The sequence below is a fragment of the Xylocopa sonorina genome, chromosome 4 (genome assembly GCF_050948175.1).
Source record: "Xylocopa sonorina isolate GNS202 chromosome 4, iyXylSono1_principal, whole genome shotgun sequence".
NCBI lineage: Eukaryota > Metazoa > Arthropoda > Insecta > Hymenoptera > Apidae > Xylocopa > Xylocopa sonorina.
In genome coordinates this window covers 3,087,079-3,107,198 of record NC_135196.1, presented here as the reverse complement: position 1 = coordinate 3,107,198, position 20,120 = coordinate 3,087,079, and the positions used below count along the sequence as shown (strand labels likewise).

Here is a 20,120-nt window from a genome sequence, read left to right as displayed (position 1 = left end):
CTATCCTTTAGTCTTCATTATGTGACCTGAATTCCAATGGACAAAAAAAGGTAAAATATCCTTTAAGTTAGGGAGGCAATACCAACCATTAAAATTTAATAAATTAAATAAATTTTTAATGTTAAATTTAATGAGAACATTGTTTTCAAAAAAAGGATATTTTAGTTTTTTTTTTATTGAATTTCAAGTCACATAATTTAAAAAATAACGGACCAATTTTTATGAAGTTGGTATCAATTTAAACCTAAATAGTAATATGTTTTTTGTGTTCATTGGCTGCAACATTTTTGAAAAAATTTGCTTAACTGTTGCATCTCTCGTAACATCTTCAGCTCTCTTTTCAAAAATTCCACTTCACGTTCAGCTAACTTATTAGTTCTGCTTTTGCACCAGTTGTATTCAATCATAATGTTTGTAATTTTTCTTTTAATTAAAATACTTTAAAACCGTTGGGTGTCTTCCTCTTCATCGCACATCATGTACGACACAAGATTTTAATATCACAATACAGTTTACCCAATTATGGATCACGCTGTTACTCGAAACTTTGACAGAGACGATTTATCGAACTTTTGTGCTCAACGAATCCTCGATCCCGGACGAGATCCCAAATTTGTAGAAAGTATAGAAAAAAATCTAGTATAGAAGATATTTTCCTCGTAAGAAATCTTCATTATAATAAAACACGAACGAAACAGAAACTGAACACACCAACATCGATGTTCATTTGCATGCAACCTCGTGGTTTACACATAATTATTAAAAATAAATTTCCTACACTTATAATTCAGTTAGAGTGGAGTCGCCGCGAAGAGCGGACGTATCTTGCGGTACGTCTGGAGTTTAGAAATCTAATACGAAATATTAACAAAGACTGAGAAAATAAAAAACTAGTGTTAATGTGAAATTAAATGATGATATAAGAGTAGTTTTAAGTGTAGAGAAAAATATAAAAGTGATAAAAATAAATTAATTCTAAACAACTTAGTTTAATGTTCGGTTAAGACTCTATGTAAGACTAAATAACAAAAAGTTAAATACATAGATTAAGAAGCAGGGAGAACATCCAAAATGGAGTGGCTAACGAACGCACCAAAGAAAAATGATGAAAATATTGAATTTTAAGCGAATAGAAAGAAGAATGCATGGAATAGAAGGTAAGAAGTCAATTGGGTGGGAATATGGAGATAGAAAGAACAGAAACGAAAGAAACAAGAAGGAATGAGGAAACAGAGAAAAGAGAAAAAAACGGCTGAAAGCGCAAAAAAGGAAAGAAATACAAAATGGAAAGAAAAAGGGAGAGGCAAAAAGGCGGGAGAAACAAGACGTCTGCTAAGAGAAGAGCGGGAATACCTCAGGATTGGAAGAAAAGAGGGAGATACTGTGATGCACTCATACAAGTGGTCAATATATTAAAGAGAGGAAAAAGGCCATTGGCCGAAGAATCGTACGCGAAAACAACCAACAGGAAAGAAGAACAGACAGAAATAGACGACCCAACAACACCTACGGAAAAGAGCGACAAGTAGGCAGTAAGAAAAAAAAAGAAAAGGAAGTATACAGTTTAGAAACAGAAAGCGAAAAGAAAATAGGTTTAATTAAAGAGTGTTGAATAAATATAATTAAGAGTGTTGAAGTAAAGTCGATAAATAGGAAAATAGAAGAATACGAGAACAGAATTGAAAAGCCACAAGTTAAAGCAGAAAAGGAAGCAAAGAAGATGAAAAATATAGGGAAAGGGTAACGAGTACGTGGTAACTTCTTTATTGAAGATTTAACAAGTAAAAGTGACAAGGCGAATGTAACAAAAATTTAGAAAATCTTTTAAAATCTTTGTAAAAATAATATATAATTAAAATGGTAGGGTTTGCGAGGGCAGAAGTCACTTACAGAAGGAAAGAGGACGCAAATAGAGTAATAAGCGAAGGAAAACAAGAAAATAAGCAATACTATGTAAACATTTCATGTAGGAAGAAGATAAGAAAAGGTGCAATACACGAATGGAAATGCAGCATCGAAGTGTTAAAAGGAAACTTCACGCCTAATCAGGGCAAATTTACACTAGAAAGACTGAAAAAGATACGAATGCACGACGGTAAGGCAACGTGGGAGGAATCCAGGACAATCCTAGTCCGCTTCGAACGGGATTCACTACCAACAAGAGTATTGATCGGTTTTAAACAGGCAGCAAAACAATGCTATGCATGTCTTCGACACGGCCATGTACAGGTAAACTGCAGAAACAGAGAAAGAAAATGTTTCGTATGCGAAAACATGCAAAAGAATTCCTATAATGGAGTACAAGATATAGAAAGGAGGCTAACGTTTTAAGCGAATTAATTAAATTCTACGCAACTTCTATAGCCACATTGAGACAACGAAACAGATTTCTTCACGTGCTATTAATAGATCAACTAGTATAATCAATAGACTGTTGATTATTACTATAATACACGTCCAACGAATAATGCGATAATTTATTCACCCGACAGTTTTTCGAGGTTACTACCTGTCGAATCGACCCTGACAGGAAGGATTGCTCGTACAGCCGAGTTCACACTAAACAAAAGTGTTTCGCAAACATATGTTTCCAAATAACAAGTAGTCACGTGGTTTGAGTTCGCAAGCAATTCTTTGTTAATTCGCCGATCTTGGAGTGAACGCTTCTCGGTGTTCGCAAACAAAAGCCTGAACTCGACATAAAATAGCCATCATCTTTGGCGAGCGCCTCCCAGAAGCTGAGAGGGAAAAGAAATATTTTACAAAGCACGGCTGCACATATCGCCGATACGTGAATCGCGTGCGAATTGCTTTTTAATAAGACTCGTAAGCACCTCGTGTTCCATTACATCTATATAAACCACTACTAGCCACCAACGAGGGTTTAGTCGACCGATTACTTTAAACGAACGCTCAGAGCCGTTTGTTTCATGTTGCAAAGCGGTGTCAGATTTCTATGGTGTTTCTAAAGGTGAGCCGAAACTCGTTCTATATAGATCTTCTCGATCAAACGTCGCGCATAGACAAGTTGAATGAAGTTTAGTGTTATTTCGATTGAGGAAAGAGAGATGAAGACGGTAACGAAGAATCAATCGAACCGATAGTTCTCTAAAAAAACATAATTAAAGTCAGTGTATTATGCAATACGCCTTTTAAATTGATTCTTTACGTATGTAAATGAATTTCATTAGAATTCCATAAGATATCGACAAATATCAGACATCCTTGTTTGGACCCACGTGTATATATTTCATTTTTACACGTTGTACGAAGAAGTTGGGTAGTACGAAGTGTAATTGATAATGTTAGATGGTTAACGATAATTTATGTATAGGTAAATAAAATTAAAATTTGTCTTTATCAAGACGTAAAAAAAAAGTACGAAATTCTGCAATGGAGGAGACGTGTTCTCTAAGTACATCATGGACTTTGAGCAAATCTTGAGTGATCCATACGAATCTGGTGGGAGTAAACACTTAAATAGCCTGGATCTCTATAGGTACATCAGTGTTTCATGCAACGGCTCTAAACATTTGATCAAACGTGTTTCACTGTGAATAACACCATAAGAAACTATGGTTGTTACCCCCCAACAAATAGTAAGTGACGAGCAATATTACGCGCACCAGTGAGATTAAAGAGCACAGATTGATCTTAGAAAATGTTCATCAGAAAAATGTTTAGCTGGGATAACGATCAGACGATATTATCCATTCCTTCTTCCAGTTATTTGTTGTCAAAATTTACCTTTTGGTCAACGAACCATCGTTTCTCGCAGGACAATTATTATTCGGGTGGCATATAAACGTAATCGATAGCACGTTCCAATGAACCAATTAATGAAAGATCCATCTTGAATAATCAACAAGTACCCCCCACAGAAGTCTATATAAGTTTAAAGTATTCTGAAATGAATTCGTGCAATCTTCTAATTACAATATATCTAAAATGTTTAATACATATTAGAAAATGTACTAATTTTTAAACAATTTAGAAAGTAGTATGAAAGTTTCAAATATTAAACCAAGTAATATAATTATAGTAATAGTAATGTAATTAATTATAGAAATATCAAAGTTGTAGTGTTCTATTATTTTCACATTTTCCGTTTTTATTGTTTCTCAATCAGACGCACGTACACAACTATCAGGCTTACCAATTATAACAAAACATATTCATTGCTTGGTATGTTTTAATCTTTTGCTAAGAGGTGAACGTACAAGAAGTCCACGTAATTAATTTTACCAACAAACTGTAATGTTTCCTTTTATTCGTAAACCGAGCGGGGAATTATGGAAAACTAAAATTTAAAAAATTATAAAAATTATACGAAATGTAAACGTTACACATTTTAAAAATATGATTTATCAGTAGATATTGTTAAATTTTATGAATTAGATAACGTGTAATATGTGTGTTTCTCTTATTTTATCAGTGGGAGCAAACCCCAGGTGGGGCGTGGGTATATCTTGTCGTTTTCGCCAGCATTTATATTTTATACGTTCTGAAGAGTTACATCAGAAGCGTTATATATATTTCTCGGCTAAATGGACCAGAAACTGTACCGATTATTGGAAATGTAAATTGTGCTCTGAAAGAAGATTGTAAGCAACTATTTACCGATGACGATCAATTGAAATTTCACACACTTCGACGTAGCTGGAAACAAATCGAATTTAAAACATCGTATAACTTTTTTAGTCCTTTATAGACTCGGACACGAGAATCAAATTTACGGACGTGTTATCAGGATCTGGTTGACGGTATTGCCGTACGTGATGTTCGTAGAGCCGGAAGATATCAAAGTGGTGCTTAGCAGCACGAAGCACACGCGGAAAGTATTCCTTTATAAATTACTGGACAATTTCCTTGGGAAAGGTTTGATCACCAGAGACGCGGAAACCTGGCGAATTCATCGAAGATTCTTACAGCCCGCTTTTCACCTTCATATCCTTGAAAGATTCACGAGCACCTTCGCGGAGTGCGCGGATCACTTAGTAAAAGAGTTTCTTGAAAAGGACAACCAAGAGATCAATATCACTAGTTTCATCAATGATTCTGTATACGATATATTGAGTGGTAAGTAAAAGTACAACAAAACTGAGCGTAAATTGTGCTCAAGAACATTTTTGGTCCGTTCTTCCCCCTTAATCTGAACATACGTAAATTGTTCTTTATTTCACTGTTGTGTGTTTATCTGTTCCCACCGAAATTATTTGGTGACAAGCTGTTAATTAATAAAAAAAAAAGAAACGAATGACGCACGTTTGGATACGCATCACTGCGTGAAAACACAATTACATCGTATAATATAAACGACTAGCACATGTATACTAATGTTTCCAATATCAATTAGCAGATGAAATTTTAAATTGACACCAGAGGCTGATTTGCACTTGTCGAAAATTTTTGCTGCAAAGAACTAGTTAGGATCGTATAAATATATTTTTTTCAGCTACTTTTTTTTAACATTGTGCCTCGACTACCAAAAAACGTTACAATATTTGAAGTGATTATTAACTGTTTGCAGAAACAGTTTTGGGAATAAGCAGGACGAAACGGTGGTCCGGTGAAATCATGGACGACGACCTGCCGTTCCGAAAGTGAGAATTGAAAAATATTTCCAACCTATTCTATTCTCGTCAGGAATATTCTATTGCATTATTGTACGAGCAAACGATAATAGACTTAAATTTTTTTTATCTCAGGGGGCAAATTATGCTCTTGTATCGAATGGTGAGACCCTGGCTGTTGATCGAGTGGATTTATCGTTTAACGAAATGCGGTAAGGAGGAAGAAAAGCAACGGAAAGACCTCTTCAACACTTGCTTCAGAATGGTGAAGAACAAACGCGAAGAACTGCGAAACGAGCACCGCGTTTCTGGCAACGAGACAACGAAGGAAAGGAAAATGTCATTGCTCGAGTATATGGTGGAGATAAACGAGAAAAATCCTTGTTTCACCGATGAAGACATCGTTGAAGAATGTTGCACGTTCATGTTAGCTGGTCAAGATTCAGTTGGCACCGCAACAGCTATGACGATGTTTCTTCTAGCCAGCCATCCTGAGTGGCAGGACAAATGCATAGAAGAGCTCGATAGAATTTTCAATGGACATCCAAGGTTACCGACGATGAGTGATTTAAAAGAGATGAAATGCTTGGAAATGTGCATCAAAGAGTCTCTCAGATTATATCCTAGCGTGCCATTGATAGCGAGAATATTGGGTGAAGATGTAAAAATCGGTATACTTATCCGTTCCTCATTTTTACATTATAATATTCACTTGGAATTATTACCTGATGTTAACAAGTTAATGTCTGCTTCAGGAAAGCATGTAATACCAGCAGGCTGTAGCGTGTTAATATCCCCTTATAGCACGCATCGTTTGTCACATCATTTCCCAGATCCTGAAGAATTCAAACCGGAGCGTTTCAGTCCAGAAAACTGTGAGAAGAGGCATCCGTACGCTTATATACCTTTCAGTGCTGGACCGAGAAATTGCATCGGTAATGATTGTTTTTGAGGAACTTCCCCATAATAATTATTGTCTGTAACAATCAATGGTGAATTTTTGTTAGTGAATGATAATTCATTATAATTAACGTGAATATTAAACTCTATAATAAATAGTTATGGTGAGAAAGTAACGGAGACTTTCAGGTGTAGGTCACTTTTTCATATATTTGTCATAAAATTTAATATGCAATTTAATTTGAAACGCGTTGTTTCGTGTAGAGCTGTGTATATTTAAGAAAAGAGAAAAGAAAATAGAGGGAAGAATGTTTCATCTTGGACATGTTAGTGGACTCATCAGTAGAGCGACGTAGCACACTCTGTTATATTTTTAATTCTGTCTTAATTCTATTATATGGAAACAGAAGCGGAAACGAGTACTTTCAAAAAATTGTGTTGTGTGCGTCAAAGTTCCGGTTTCTCTAGTAGCAAGTATTGGAGGACCTCCACAAATTGCAATAAATTATCGTTTGCCAAATATTATTTCAGGTTACAAGTTCGCCATACTCGAAATGAAGTCGATGATCAGCGCAATACTTAGAAGATGTCGACTGCAATCAATCCCCGGAAAAGAGGAAGTGCGACCAAAATTCAGGATGACGATCAGAGCGCAAGGAGGGCTTTGGGTGAAAGTCGTATCGCACGATCAAACGTTGAAACATATTGTAGATTAAGTGTAAATTATTGTATTAATGTAAACGGTTCATTGTTAAACATTTGTTAATTACTTGAAGTAGAATTTCGGTTCGAATCATCCCTCGACGTGTTTATTGCACAAAAACCATTTTTATACTTCGATTCTTCAATTCAATATGAAATACGAATGCGGACGAATATTTGAAATAAATATCAAATGAAAAATCTACCTAATGACATACTTGCATTTAGGTGGAATAAAAATAAGGTTCAGAATATACCAAATAAAAAAAAGAATTGGTTAACATATAAGATTTATCGGTTTGGTTAACCAAGCATAGATGAATATGTTATAAGGAAATAAATTGGAAATGCAGAGTAACGATTTATAGCTTCACTTTCAAGAAACTTGACCTTGAAAATTAATATTCATTGCACGTATACGCGTGCACTTATCACATTTTCGTTCTTCAATCACATTATAATAGCAACTATAAGTAATAAATTTTCAAATCTAAATTTTTTCTAAATGAAACATCAAAACGAGAATTACTACATTTTTTGTAATGAATAAAACAGCTAAAACAAATATAAAACAAATATAAAACAAATATTCTAAAACAGCTAACATATTACAAAATATTTGATCTCAAATTTGTTATATTTAACAATATAAGTATTATAAAGTATTAAGGATGTTTTCTCCTTCTTAATAGAATATTCTATGTTCTATTATGTTTAAATAATGTTATACATATATTCTGTTATATTTAATACAAGGGAAACAACTTTATATTTTTCGGTAATTTTATGTTTATCTTACAGTATGTCAAATATATAATAATATGTTTTAAAAGTTAATCAAAAAATTAATGTTACTTTTATTTAAATCTAATAATGTACTAAGGACAAGGAATATGTATTTTTTAAATTCTAATATCTAACTTATAACTATTTATATAGTTTACATTGCTCTGAAAAAGCCTGTGTAAGCATTATGTAGGTAGCACGTTAAAAATGCAGATGTAATTTTGAAAACTACGACACAATGGTACCTGGTACATGTGACAGAAAAGGGAAGAGAAGCAGAGAAAGATATAGGCAAAAAATGCAGAGCACATCTGTTCCCATCTAGCGAGAACAACCACTGTATGACAATTGTAAGCACAATTGTTGTTTGCTGCGTCAATGATGTACCGACCCAATTTATCCTATCGTTTTAATGTCGTTCGCAGTACTACCGATACATCCCAGAACGGCAGAAATTAAAGTTAAACTTCAAAGACGGATCCGTCGATAACTGTATTCAATAGCTACATAACAAATTGTGAAAGATTGATTGATAAATTTGAAAACATCTTTACACTGTTATTACAAACAGGATTATTAAAAAGGCTCCATCACCTATTATAATATAATTTCACATATCAAATATACAGTGCCCGGAATTCACCACGTGAAGGTTGTTATGAATGGAGACCCAGCGACATTTGAAGAAATTACAATAAAATAGATTGAACGATTACGTCAAGAGATGTAATATGTGAAAGAAAATTGCAGACATTGGAACATCTAAAACAAGAATGTATAGTACGCAAAAAAAACATATCGATTAATAGATTTTACGTAAAATATCGCAAACATGCACACATTTGTGGCACTCAGGGCATTTGTTATAATATGTATTAATATGTGATAGTAATATGATTTAATTCGTGTAGATCATTATATTTCCATCCTTGCAACTTATGCGTATATGTAATACTTATGCGTATACGTATTATGTAACGTTCATTTAATTCTCATATGTAAAACGCTAATACTGTCCATTAAGCACAAACTCGGCCTTCAAATATCAATGTTCGGAGACAGATGCAATTCAACCGTTGAGGACCAAAAGACTCGAAGCCACATCACGTGAGGTGATAGACAAGTGGTCACTCAAGGCGATTGTCATGGTTTGTCTATCGTAAACGTGCAGATAATCAACACTCGGGCTGTTGTCCCGAATATTAGCTGCCAATCATTCGGGTAAGATTAATGGATTGAGCCAAATAAAGTAAAGAATGAAAGTGTCCCTAATGAGAGACGGACGAAGAGAGATAAATATGTAAAAAGTATTCAGTCCCATGGATACGCCACAGAACAACCTGAAAAACTCGAAAAACTTCACTCAAGCGCTAAATATCTCCGGATAAAAAACGGGATATTAGTTAATTAAATTAAACGGCTAAGGCAGACCCAAGTGCCCTCTTTTTTCTCCCTATCCCTTCTCTAGCCGCATTTGCAGTGACCTAAAGCAACGCATGTCACTGACTTAATCAGGAAAGTGAGCAAGTTTCAATTCAGTCATTAATAATTCATTATGCAAAACATTTAAAAACAGGATAAACGAAGTTTTCATCCAATTGGTCAATGAGACATAAAGTACGTTCATATGAAAAATCATTTGATTTTGAGGGAGTGAAATAGACACAAGATCAAGTAAGATAGTCGAAAGTGTCAACCGATCGCGTTGTATTTAAGAGCCGAGATATTAACGCACGACCAACAAGTTATGGTGTAAAGATAGTAGACCAGCATCTTCTCATTTTCAAGAGGGTAAGAATATTTAGAGAATGATCAGTTATCATATACACAAGTGACTGTTGACGATCTCGATGTAATTTATTTTTCTATGTGTTTTAGTTTCATTTTTATTTGACGAGATAACTGGATCGGTGATTTTAATTTAATCGTACCTAGGATTCGTTATGGAGACAAAGAAAACTAAAGTATAGTATTTGAACTACAAAATATTCGGCTAAAACGCTGACTTATGCCAACACTAGTACTCTCTTTATTTTGGCTTAATACACATATACATAAATACGCTTAATCAATTAAATAATATCTGTATTATAATAGTTTTCGAGATATTAACAGAAAACTTAGGGCTATATTTACGTAAAACGTTATCTACTCGGAATGGCCCGGAACTCGACAAGTAATGCTTAAGAGGTTTTTACGTTTGCCAGAATATTGATTTCGACTTTATTTTAAAGTTATCTCAAGTATCATCTCTTAAGTGCTACTCCTCGAGTTTTGGACACTCTGCGCTTACATCTTCCGTAAAAAAAAAACGATCCTCTCGTTTCCATTTTTAAGAACCTCGATAACTTCCCCGAAGAAGCGAATTCAGATAAAATAATGTTGCAGCCTCAACGCTATACTATGTCTGACATTGTTCATCTATCACGAACCATTACTAAAGAGGAGGAAGAGGTCAGGTTATACGTGATTATGAATCTTATGATGGATTTAAAAGTTTCAAACACGTGTACATCTCTTTTCACAGATATTACTGGCACCGTATAACTACATTCTTCGAATACCTGGAAAAGAGATTAGAATCAAATTAGCGAAGGCTTTTAATTACTGGTTAAAAATACCGCAAGATGACCTCAATGCTGTCATAGACATTGTAGATTTGTTGCATGTTGGCAGCCTCTTGTACGTTTTGCAGATCCTCACTGTTCGCCCTTCACTAATATTGATGGAGGAATTAAATATTTCTTAATGCATCGAATGAGAGACGAGAATTTATTTGACTATTTAAAGCTATTATTTGCAGACTGGATGATATAGAAGATAATTCGGTTTTACGAAGGGGCATACCTGTAGCTCATAATGTTTATGGTATACCATATACACTCAATTCTCTGAATTATATCCTACCTCTTGGTTTTAAAAAGGCGATCGAGTTACGTCATCCGAAGGTGAAAATAAAAAGTTGGAATAATATTACTTATTAGATCCCAAGTTTTACTCTTTGTTAATTCCGACTAAAATTAATATTAGGGTGCACGAATATGTGCAGAAGAGTGGATGAATCTTAGCATAGGCCAGGGTATGGACATTTATTGGAGAGACAATTATATTTGTCCATCCGAAACAGCCTATAAAGTGGGAGCAATGCGAAGTAAGTCTTCAACAACCAATTCCAATTAACCTCGTAATTAATCAACCTTGTATTTCAATTTCTGTATCTAGAAACGGGTGGATTTTTTTCTTTGATTGTAAGATTGATGCAATTATTCTCTGACTATGAAAAGAATTTTACAAACTTAATTGGAATTTTAGCAGTGTATTATCAGATTCGTGACGATTACTGCAATTTGTATTTAGACGAGGTAAACCTTCAAGTTCGATGTACACAATGATCTGCACAAATTTCATCAGTGCATTCTTTAGTTAAAGATAAAAATCTTTTAGCTGCAGAATACATTGATGCAATTTGTAAAGAAATCTGTGTATTAATATCATACGATATTAATAAATTTTTACAGTATGCACAAAACAAAGGCTACTGCGAAGACCTAACCGAAGGTAAATTCAGTTTTCCCATTATACATGCCATTCAGACGAGTTTAAGAAGCAAAGAAATAGAGAGTATCCTTTGTTCAAATTAACAAAAAAAAAGGAAACAAACATTTTTACGTGTAAAAACATTATTGAAATTTTATTCCTTAATTATTGATACGAAGACATTCTTAGACAAAGGACTAAAGATATCGAGGTGAAACGGTATTGCGTTAGCTTACTAAAGGAGTCTGGATCTCACGCTTATACAAAAACTGTACTCGAAGAATTGGACAAGGATGCAAGAGAAGAAATTGATCGCTTGGGTGGAAATCCTTTGCTACTTCAAATTTTAGACAATCTACTAAATTGGAAATTCCAAAGTAAGTAATGGAATATCCAACGGAATAAATGCTAGAATAATGTTTGTAAAAATGTCTTCCGTTAATGACAGCGCGTAAGATCCAAATACGCATTTATTTCTGATATTGCAAAGCTGTTTAAATACAAACATTTACTTTAAGATCTATGAGTTGTTGTTACTTCTACAAATATGTTTATCAGTCATTCGTATCAGTATATGATGTATCAAAGTATTAAAAGTTGTACGAAAGAATAAAAAATTTCAGTCATAAAGTTAATAGTTACGGGATTCTGCTTATTATATAACAGAAGTTATATTCATTACTGCAGCAAAGACGAACTTCTATTCTAAGTGGAGGACACTTATATATCTAATACTGAAATTAAGAAAATAATTGTAAAGTTTTGTATAAATTTTAAATATATCTTTAATTTGTTAATTATGGAAAAAACGACGCAATTCCACGATCTAATCAGACGCACACACACACGCAACATGGAAAATACGTGGTGTACCATACGTTAGCTCATCAGCCGAAGAAAAATCTCGTTAGTTACAATCATCGTGCCCTATGCCTTAAACATTATCCTCTATCGGAAGAAGTACCGACGACACTTTTGGGGATTTTTACGTAATTTCAAAGCGTAACAATAAATAATACATCATTTTTTTCATATTATTTATCATCTTCTTCTGATCGAGCGTTTGTTCAAGAAAATATTACTTTCTTCTAGTATCAAATGTTGGTATTATATATAGTAATTTATTAGTATCATATGTTATAAATTTTCGAAAATGTTTATAAGAACCGTTAGTAAGCTAATCATTTACTATTCACTATAGATATTATGAATTAAAATTCATATGTCACCGTACAATGTATTAATTAAGAAATAGTATAAATTTATACATGCGAATACCTCTTTCACCTTTACAGTATATCTTTTTCAATAATAAACGCAATGTTACCAAACCTCCATAAAATATTATTCCTAGTGCTGCTACTCTTATTGATATCAGTCATACTGATGTTTATAAATTTTCATTTCTCTCAATTGGAATGTTCAAAATAATTGTGCGAAATAAAACAGTCGTAATTAGAAGTATGAATAGAAATAAAGTAATAGAAGAATATATAGAAATAAATTGAACTGTATTACAATTATATAATAATCAAATTGAAATCAAACTCGAATCATGCGTCAAAAGTGCAAATAAAAGGAATCTCACTGTTTCTCAAGGTAATATTCGCGCATCAGTAGTACGAAATATTTCAACTCACGTTTCTCCGATATTGTTACACAGTTACACAGTTACACCATGTTCACTGTTTTCAACATTTTTACTATTCAAACACTGTTTATTAAGCATAAAACGGAAAATTTAACGCAAGAATGAAAAAGAGACGCTACCGCCATGATAGCTACTTCTTCTCTATGAAGAATTTGAACCTTACGATCTAATCAAATGTGATTGGTCGAAAATGTTGAGCTATTTTATCACATTATGGCTACTTAAAAAGCTATTACAGACGAAAATATTAAAATTATTATTTTTGTTTCACATAAAATAATTGATTATGTAAAAACAGTACTATGTTTTGGCCGAAATATGATAATAAAGCAATATTATTTATAATTTCCATCGAAAATGTAATGTAACAAATAATATATTATGTTTCTTAGCGAAAGTTTTTACTTACGAGTTTATCGACATAATATCGAATAATTTCGTTATAAAATTATAAAATTGCATCTCTATTAAATTTTACATTCTTTTTCTATCATTTAGAACTCGCGAAATACAATGTAATATCACGTAAAGAGGTTTAAATGTTCACTGTACGACAAGAGATATACCCGCGAAGCAAATACGACGAGAAAGAAGAAATAACGGAAAATTTGCCTGCGTACCGCGAACAAAAGATCGTAATTGATTGAAACCAAATTTAACTAAATGAAGGGACAAAGATAGCTATTTTTCTTGACCAAATTTGGCTGATTATGTTTGCTTGTGATTTTTCAGGAATTAATAATAAATAAAATATTTTAATTGCAATTGGCAGTTAGTCCTCCAAGCATAACATTAAAATAAAATATTTTACCTGGTTAATAGTCTTACTTCTCAGTCCATATTAAATATTACATTATACATACAAGTATCTCATCTACTTCACAAACTAATAGAAAAACAAAATAAGAAAATCTTTGTCTGATATAATTAATATAAAAAAAGTTCTTAATCATTTTTTAAACTATACTCCATTCGTCCTTGTATGTTATTCTGCCCATTTCTATAAAATTAAGCATTTATGTTTTAACTTACCGAAGGAGTGATTGCATGTTTTTCCAGAATGTTAGCAACCTGATGTGACTGCTAGTAATTGGGGTTCTAGATTTCAAGGATCCCTTATCCTGAACATTAAATGAATTTTTTATATTTATTACATACAATATCTATGTGTTTACCTATTATAATCTATTCGTGCTATGTATCCTGTTACAAATAATATAATTAAATTTATTTTGTTTTAAAATATGAAAACTTAAAATTTTATTTATCAGGTATCAGAAGAAAATTGCACACTGCAATCCTCTTGCTCGTGTAACATATTCTGCTCTTTGTTTCATTATCTGTAACAAAATATATATATAACTTAAAGATTATTTATTATTTAATGGCCAATTCAAACAAGTGTTAACTGCAATAAAAATCTTTACAAACTAACAATAATTTACTTACTAGTAATTGTTAATGATGTTTATGAATTTTTATTTTTCTCAGTTGAAAATTATAGTTAATTAACGATCTGCAACAGAGCAAAACGAAACAGATTGTACAAAAATGTATAAAAATACTATATGAATTAAATGAAATAAGATAGAAGTGAAATGCTCAAACAAAAATTGGACAAGGGAAATCCAAAAAATTGATTTACATTTATAATAATAATAATAATAATAATAATGTTCAATACATAATTAACCAAGAGTATATTAGTTGAATAAAGAGTTGGTAACAATAAAGATGCTTATAGGATAACAACTGTAACTACGCAGTCGATAAGCAAGTAACTCAGTTTCCACATTTGTGATGTCACTGTTCCGCACTCCGTTTACGCTACAAAAACAGAACACCAAATTGGAATTTTATTCCTAGAATATAATGTACACGCGCGGAAACATAATTTTCACGAAAAGTCAAACAACACAATTAATACCAGAACATACAACTATCACTGTAGAAAAATTTATTCTGTTCTCTTTATCACGTACACTTCTACAAGAAAATTAAATCAAATTTTTTATTATATACAATGGCATGTAATATTAACAATATACATACATTATTTTATTGTTCGCATGTAGAATTGAATATAATTCCTAAACTCCCTATTATAAATTGTAAAGAGCTTCGTCAAATTTAGAATTTTTTTGTACGATCACTATTTTAAAGCATGAGACACACACAAATACCATAAAATGTATGGCCTATCTGTTACAACTATAGCCTATCCTCGTTATAGCTCGTCTGTGGTAACATGTGTCTGTTATGTATATTTCGGTGTATTTATTGTTTGTAGAAACTTTCCGGGTGATCTTATTTTGCAGTTTAATGCTAAACATTAAGCTATAACTGGTGTGACTAAAACGTGGATTAAACATCGTGAACATTGTTATTTTCTTTAAAAAAAAGGGGATTGCGAAAAGATAACCTACATATGATCAACAATGGTACCGTTTCTTCCCTTTACGCTTTATAACATAAACTTTAAACGCATATAATGGATCAAAGAATTATTTGCAACAGATTTTATCACAATCTTTTCCTGTTTTGTTAAAAAAATATATGTATATATATATAGGCATTTTACTGTCATGTCCTTTTGGTTCTGTAAACAATTTTAGGAAGTATAGTAATACAAATAAACTTTAAACAAGTGCGTAATTCCTCGGTGTTTATACTTGTGTTATCTCATTTATGTATGCCTTTTAATTTGAGCAATTAAAGTAAATCAAACCTCTCTGTATTTTCTACATCATATATATTTTACATGCTTGTATGAAACATATGCTGTGCCATTTATCAAGTGGCATTTTTAATAGTTAACAATGGATGGTAACCAAGTAATAGGGAGAAAAACGATGAACCTTGTTATAGATATATTCTTATAGTGAATATCAAATTGAAAGATTATCACACAAACTTTTGTCACATGAAATTCTAGAACATTGTTCCTGAATTTTTATATGAAGAAATGTGTTTGTTTATCAAGGGTTATATCTGATCCTTACATTTACAATTATATAAAGAAATGTTTAACATTCCATTGTCATTGTATATTGTACAAATATTTTCCCATTTCTTATAATTCAGAGGTAATTACAATTAATATGACATTTAAACCTCATAAGTAATCCCATATACATTTATGCGTTTATCCTATGTCAGCACATGTTAATTAACAAATATAATATAATTGTTTAATTAAATTTGTTTCATGAAGTTATAAACTTTACATTCTGAAGTCAAAGGATATGTATCATTAATTGTGTTTGTACTCCTACTTATTTCTCTTTATCTTTTAAATTGTTTTGTTTAGACTGATTATTTTTTATTTATATGCTTAAATTTCTGAAAGTAATATATTGATATAATAATTAGTATTTATTCAAATTATGATTGTATGTACAAGTCTTTTCTTGCTTATTTCATTAAAGGTGTTTAACTATAATTACTTTCAAAATACTCAAGATAAGAAAGTACCATGAAGAATTTAACAACAAAACAATTGCAAAGAATAGAAAAAAAGAAAAAGAAGATGGCCGCACTTCTGGAAATAACTAAATTAAATGATAAAGATAGAGAGGCAAAAATACTTGCCCTTAAAAAGGTTGCTAGTATAATTAGACCTTAATATCTTTGTTACACAGTTCACATTTTAAACATTATTTCAGGCTGCAGCAGATGATCAGTCCAATGATACGGATAGTAGCGAAATTTCCATGGAGGAAAGTACTACACGTAAACGTCCTTATGATGAAGATATAAAAAAAACATATTTAGAAAACACTGTTGGAAAAGAATGTACAGAGGATACAAAGGAAGCAGATGAACTTGCTAACAAAAAACCTAGGTTTGTAGTAAATAAATAGTAACATGTTTATATTATGTACAATATATAATATATAACACTTTTATTCGACAATATGCAGATTAAGTGGAGATGAGTATTTGAAATTGAGGCAAGAATTGAGGGAGCGTAAAAAGAAACTTAAAGTACTACCTCGATTTACTTTAAAAGCAGCTGGTGAAAGTGCTAGTTTAACTATTAATGTTAAAAGTGAAGATAGGGTTCCTATTTTCCTTAGTGATGTGCAACATTTATTGCTATATTCATTACATGGCCATCATTCACCATATCTGCCCACAAGATGGTGTCATCTCGAAAAATATAATAGGGTAACGTAAAAATGTAAAGTATACTAAAATTTGATTTTTGATTGTGTTTTTTTAATGATTGGTGGATTTTCTAAAAGGTTTCGCATACTATCGTATTTGTTGTGGAAGGACTTTCATTATATCACTTTATGGCTTACGAAAGTATGTTTTCACATATAATATCGAGATTGGAACATCGTGTAGAGGTAGTTACACCTACAGCATATGGAGGATCAGTAGTAGAGGATCTCGCAGCTGTTCCTATAACTGGGATACAGTGTGATAGGTTACTTAAACGTATGTGTACTTCAAAAATCTTAAAATTTTAAAAAAATATGGGCCTAACAAGTCTTCAAAATAGTGGAACACTCAATACGCAAAATTTATAAATGCAAATATTATTAATTTTTTCAGAATACGGATCATTGGAAACAGCAATGAAAAGCACTGGAGACGTAGTAAAATTATTACGAACTGTTTTTCCAATGCATGAAGATCCGTCAACAAATATTGAAAATTTTAAAAAGTGGTCTGAATTACCTACTACGGACAAATTTCCGCGAACCAAATTACTTTTATCCTTATGTCAAATGGTAGAAGAAAATTATCCTGTTCCACTGAAGGGAGTATTAGCCAAAAGGTTGGTATCGGTAGAAATATTCTGAATCATATTATCATTAAATTAACAAATATTTACTATATAGGTATGGAAATTATGTAATGACAAAGGACGTTTATGTAGAAGCTAATGCAAAATCTCCGATGTTTGGTTTGGACTGTGAAATGTGTAAAACAACCACTGGAGATTTAGAGTTAACGAGGATATCCCTCGTGGATGAACGTATGAATGTAAGTTTAACAATAACCCTTTGGGCACCAAATATCACTATAATAGCTTCCCTACAGTTTTCATTTTAGAATCAAATTACTATGGTGACATCTATGTATTTAATAAATAGGGATATACATAATGTAACTGTTTGTTCTAAGATACATTCTTAATTTCGATACCATCTCTCAAATAATTTTTTAATGCTCAAAGGGTTAAGACCGTTTCAATAAGAAGAGTATACAAAATTCTATTAAATTCTTATCACAGATTATTTATGATAGTCTGGTAAAACCGGATAATCCTATTACGGACTATCTTACCCGATTCAGTGGTATAACAAAAGAAATGTTGCATGATGTTAGAACTACATTGTCCGATGTTCAACAAGCATTACGAAAGTTGCTTCCCATGGATGCGATTCTTGTGGGGCAAAGTTTAAATTCTGATCTTCATACCTTAAGAATGATGCACCCATACATCATTGACACATCTGTGATCTTTAATATTACTGGCGATAGGTATGTTAATTAACTTTCCTTATGTTACACAGACTACCACAGGTTAGGTGGAACATAAGTAAGCGTATAAGTATTACTCGGAAGTGAAAAAAAGTTTCATACGAGCTCTCGTTTTTGATGAAAGAGAACTGTAAGTCGAATTTGAAAAGTCGAGTATCTGTGTCGAGTATCATTTCACTAACTTTCGAGTGAATATGTATTTTACTTATTCTACTATGTACTTACTGGTGAAATAGATAACGATATCGCAATATGTTTTAATACCTGATATTTTTTACATTTAAATCATTTAAACTGTTGCAACTTCATACTGAATTATTTAAAATACTTAATGAGTATGCTAAACATGATCTCCATTCAGTTGGAAGTTAGCTATCTAGAGGTGTATTATATAAATTTTCATGCAGAACGTTTGTCCTACATTTTCTATTTACTTTTGCTTGTAAAACACTTTTCTGGCATATTATATCACCTTTCCTAAGGTACCCTATATAGTTGTATCTTGACAGAATAGTTTCAAATAGGAAACAGTAAATGTTATATTTGATTCTAGATATAGAAAAACAAAATTACAGACGTTAGTAAGGGAATTTCTTGGTGAAAAGATACAACAAAGTAAATCTGGTCATTGTTCAACAGAAGATTCGCAGGCTTCCATGAAATTAGTGCAATTGAAGTTAGCGAATAGCGTAGATTACGGGGACGCTGTTTTACTTGGTCGATGCGATATGAACGCATTAAAGATGGAAGTAGAAAAACGTACAGATGAGCATAAGTCATTTAAAACGGAAGTACGGAAATATGCCACTTCAATTTTTAAGCATCTGGCAAAAAATCAAAAGACTGCTGCCATTGTTGGCAATGCAGAAGTTATGAATGAATATTCCAAATATTTAACTTCTTCTATTAGTATCATGGACGATGAAAATTTTGATAAAAACGATCAAGTATGTACCCTAAAACTTAAATTATATAATGATTCGGATTAATAAATGCTGTTATGTTACAATTATTTTACTTTAGGTACGGCTTGTAATAGCAGATAATAATAAACAGGCTGTAATTCGAGCATCACAAATAGCCATGGAACATGCCTTTATTTTATGTCATGTGAGAATAGAACAAGAAAAATTAAAAGACGATAAAATTGAGAAAACGTTCCGTAATGTAAATAAATGGGTGCATAAATTATGGCAGCATATGGCAGTGAATGGTTTAGCGTGCGTTATATTCGCGGGTGAAAATAATGCATCGAATGGTGTCTGTTTTATAAATTTGAAGAGAGAAGTACCTGAGGATTGTAAGATACGTGCTTAAAAATAAAAAGATCCGATATTTCCGTGTGTACTAATTTAAAAAGGAAATTATGAAACAAGTATAATTTTGGTAATATTATGAATTCTAGATTGAACATACTGCGAAACTAGACAAAAGATCATATAACGATTAATTTTTGATAATTATTTCCTAGA

At 32.2% G+C, this 20,120-nt stretch overlaps 4 protein-coding genes across 7 annotated transcripts in view; 3 read left to right on the top strand and 1 right to left on the bottom strand.

Annotated features, from left to right (window-relative positions):
- Lamtor2 (Late endosomal/lysosomal adaptor, MAPK and MTOR activator 2) overlaps window positions 1-20,120 on the bottom strand; it is a 110,782-nt gene that overhangs the window by 48,800 nt on the left and 41,862 nt on the right. The gene's annotated exons all lie outside the window — the stretch shown is intronic.
- Window positions 2,932-7,409, top strand: Cyp4aa1 (Probable cytochrome P450 4aa1). 2 transcript variants are annotated; one of them, XM_076894601.1, is made up of 7 exons: window positions 2,932-2,971; window positions 4,436-4,604; window positions 4,702-5,079; window positions 5,531-5,603; window positions 5,709-6,244; window positions 6,329-6,508; window positions 7,005-7,216. In XM_076894601.1, the coding sequence occupies exons 1-7, from the start codon at window positions 2,957-2,959 to the stop codon at window positions 7,187-7,189; spliced, it is 1,536 nt and encodes a 511-aa protein (XP_076750716.1). In that variant the 5' UTR covers window positions 2,932-2,956; the 3' UTR covers window positions 7,190-7,216. The 2 variants fall into 2 exon arrangements, with proteins under 2 accessions (XP_076750716.1, XP_076750715.1); XM_076894600.1 differs by lacking the exon at window positions 2,932-2,971 and adding an exon at window positions 3,377-3,599 and having other exon boundaries at window positions 7,005-7,409.
- Window positions 10,309-11,883, top strand: LOC143423335 (terpene synthase-like). Its single transcript, XM_076894602.1, has 7 exons — window positions 10,309-10,415; window positions 10,489-10,643; window positions 10,765-10,909; window positions 10,992-11,112; window positions 11,184-11,323; window positions 11,480-11,582; window positions 11,678-11,883. The coding sequence occupies exons 1-7, from the start codon at window positions 10,341-10,343 to the stop codon at window positions 11,881-11,883; spliced, it is 945 nt and encodes a 314-aa protein (XP_076750717.1). The 5' UTR covers window positions 10,309-10,340.
- Window positions 15,386-20,033, top strand: Rexo5 (RNA exonuclease 5). 3 transcript variants are annotated; one of them, XM_076894547.1, is made up of 10 exons: window positions 15,386-15,590; window positions 16,578-16,750; window positions 16,815-16,993; window positions 17,073-17,319; window positions 17,397-17,595; window positions 17,713-17,938; window positions 18,003-18,147; window positions 18,398-18,648; window positions 19,202-19,595; window positions 19,672-20,033. In XM_076894547.1, exons 2-10 carry the CDS (start codon window positions 16,625-16,627, stop codon window positions 19,963-19,965), a joined length of 2,061 nt encoding a protein of 686 aa, XP_076750662.1. In that variant the 5' UTR covers window positions 15,386-15,590; window positions 16,578-16,624; the 3' UTR covers window positions 19,966-20,033. The 3 variants fall into 3 exon arrangements, with proteins under 3 accessions (XP_076750662.1, XP_076750664.1, XP_076750663.1); XM_076894548.1 differs by lacking the exon at window positions 15,386-15,590 and adding an exon at window positions 15,901-16,235; XM_076894549.1 differs by lacking the exon at window positions 16,578-16,750.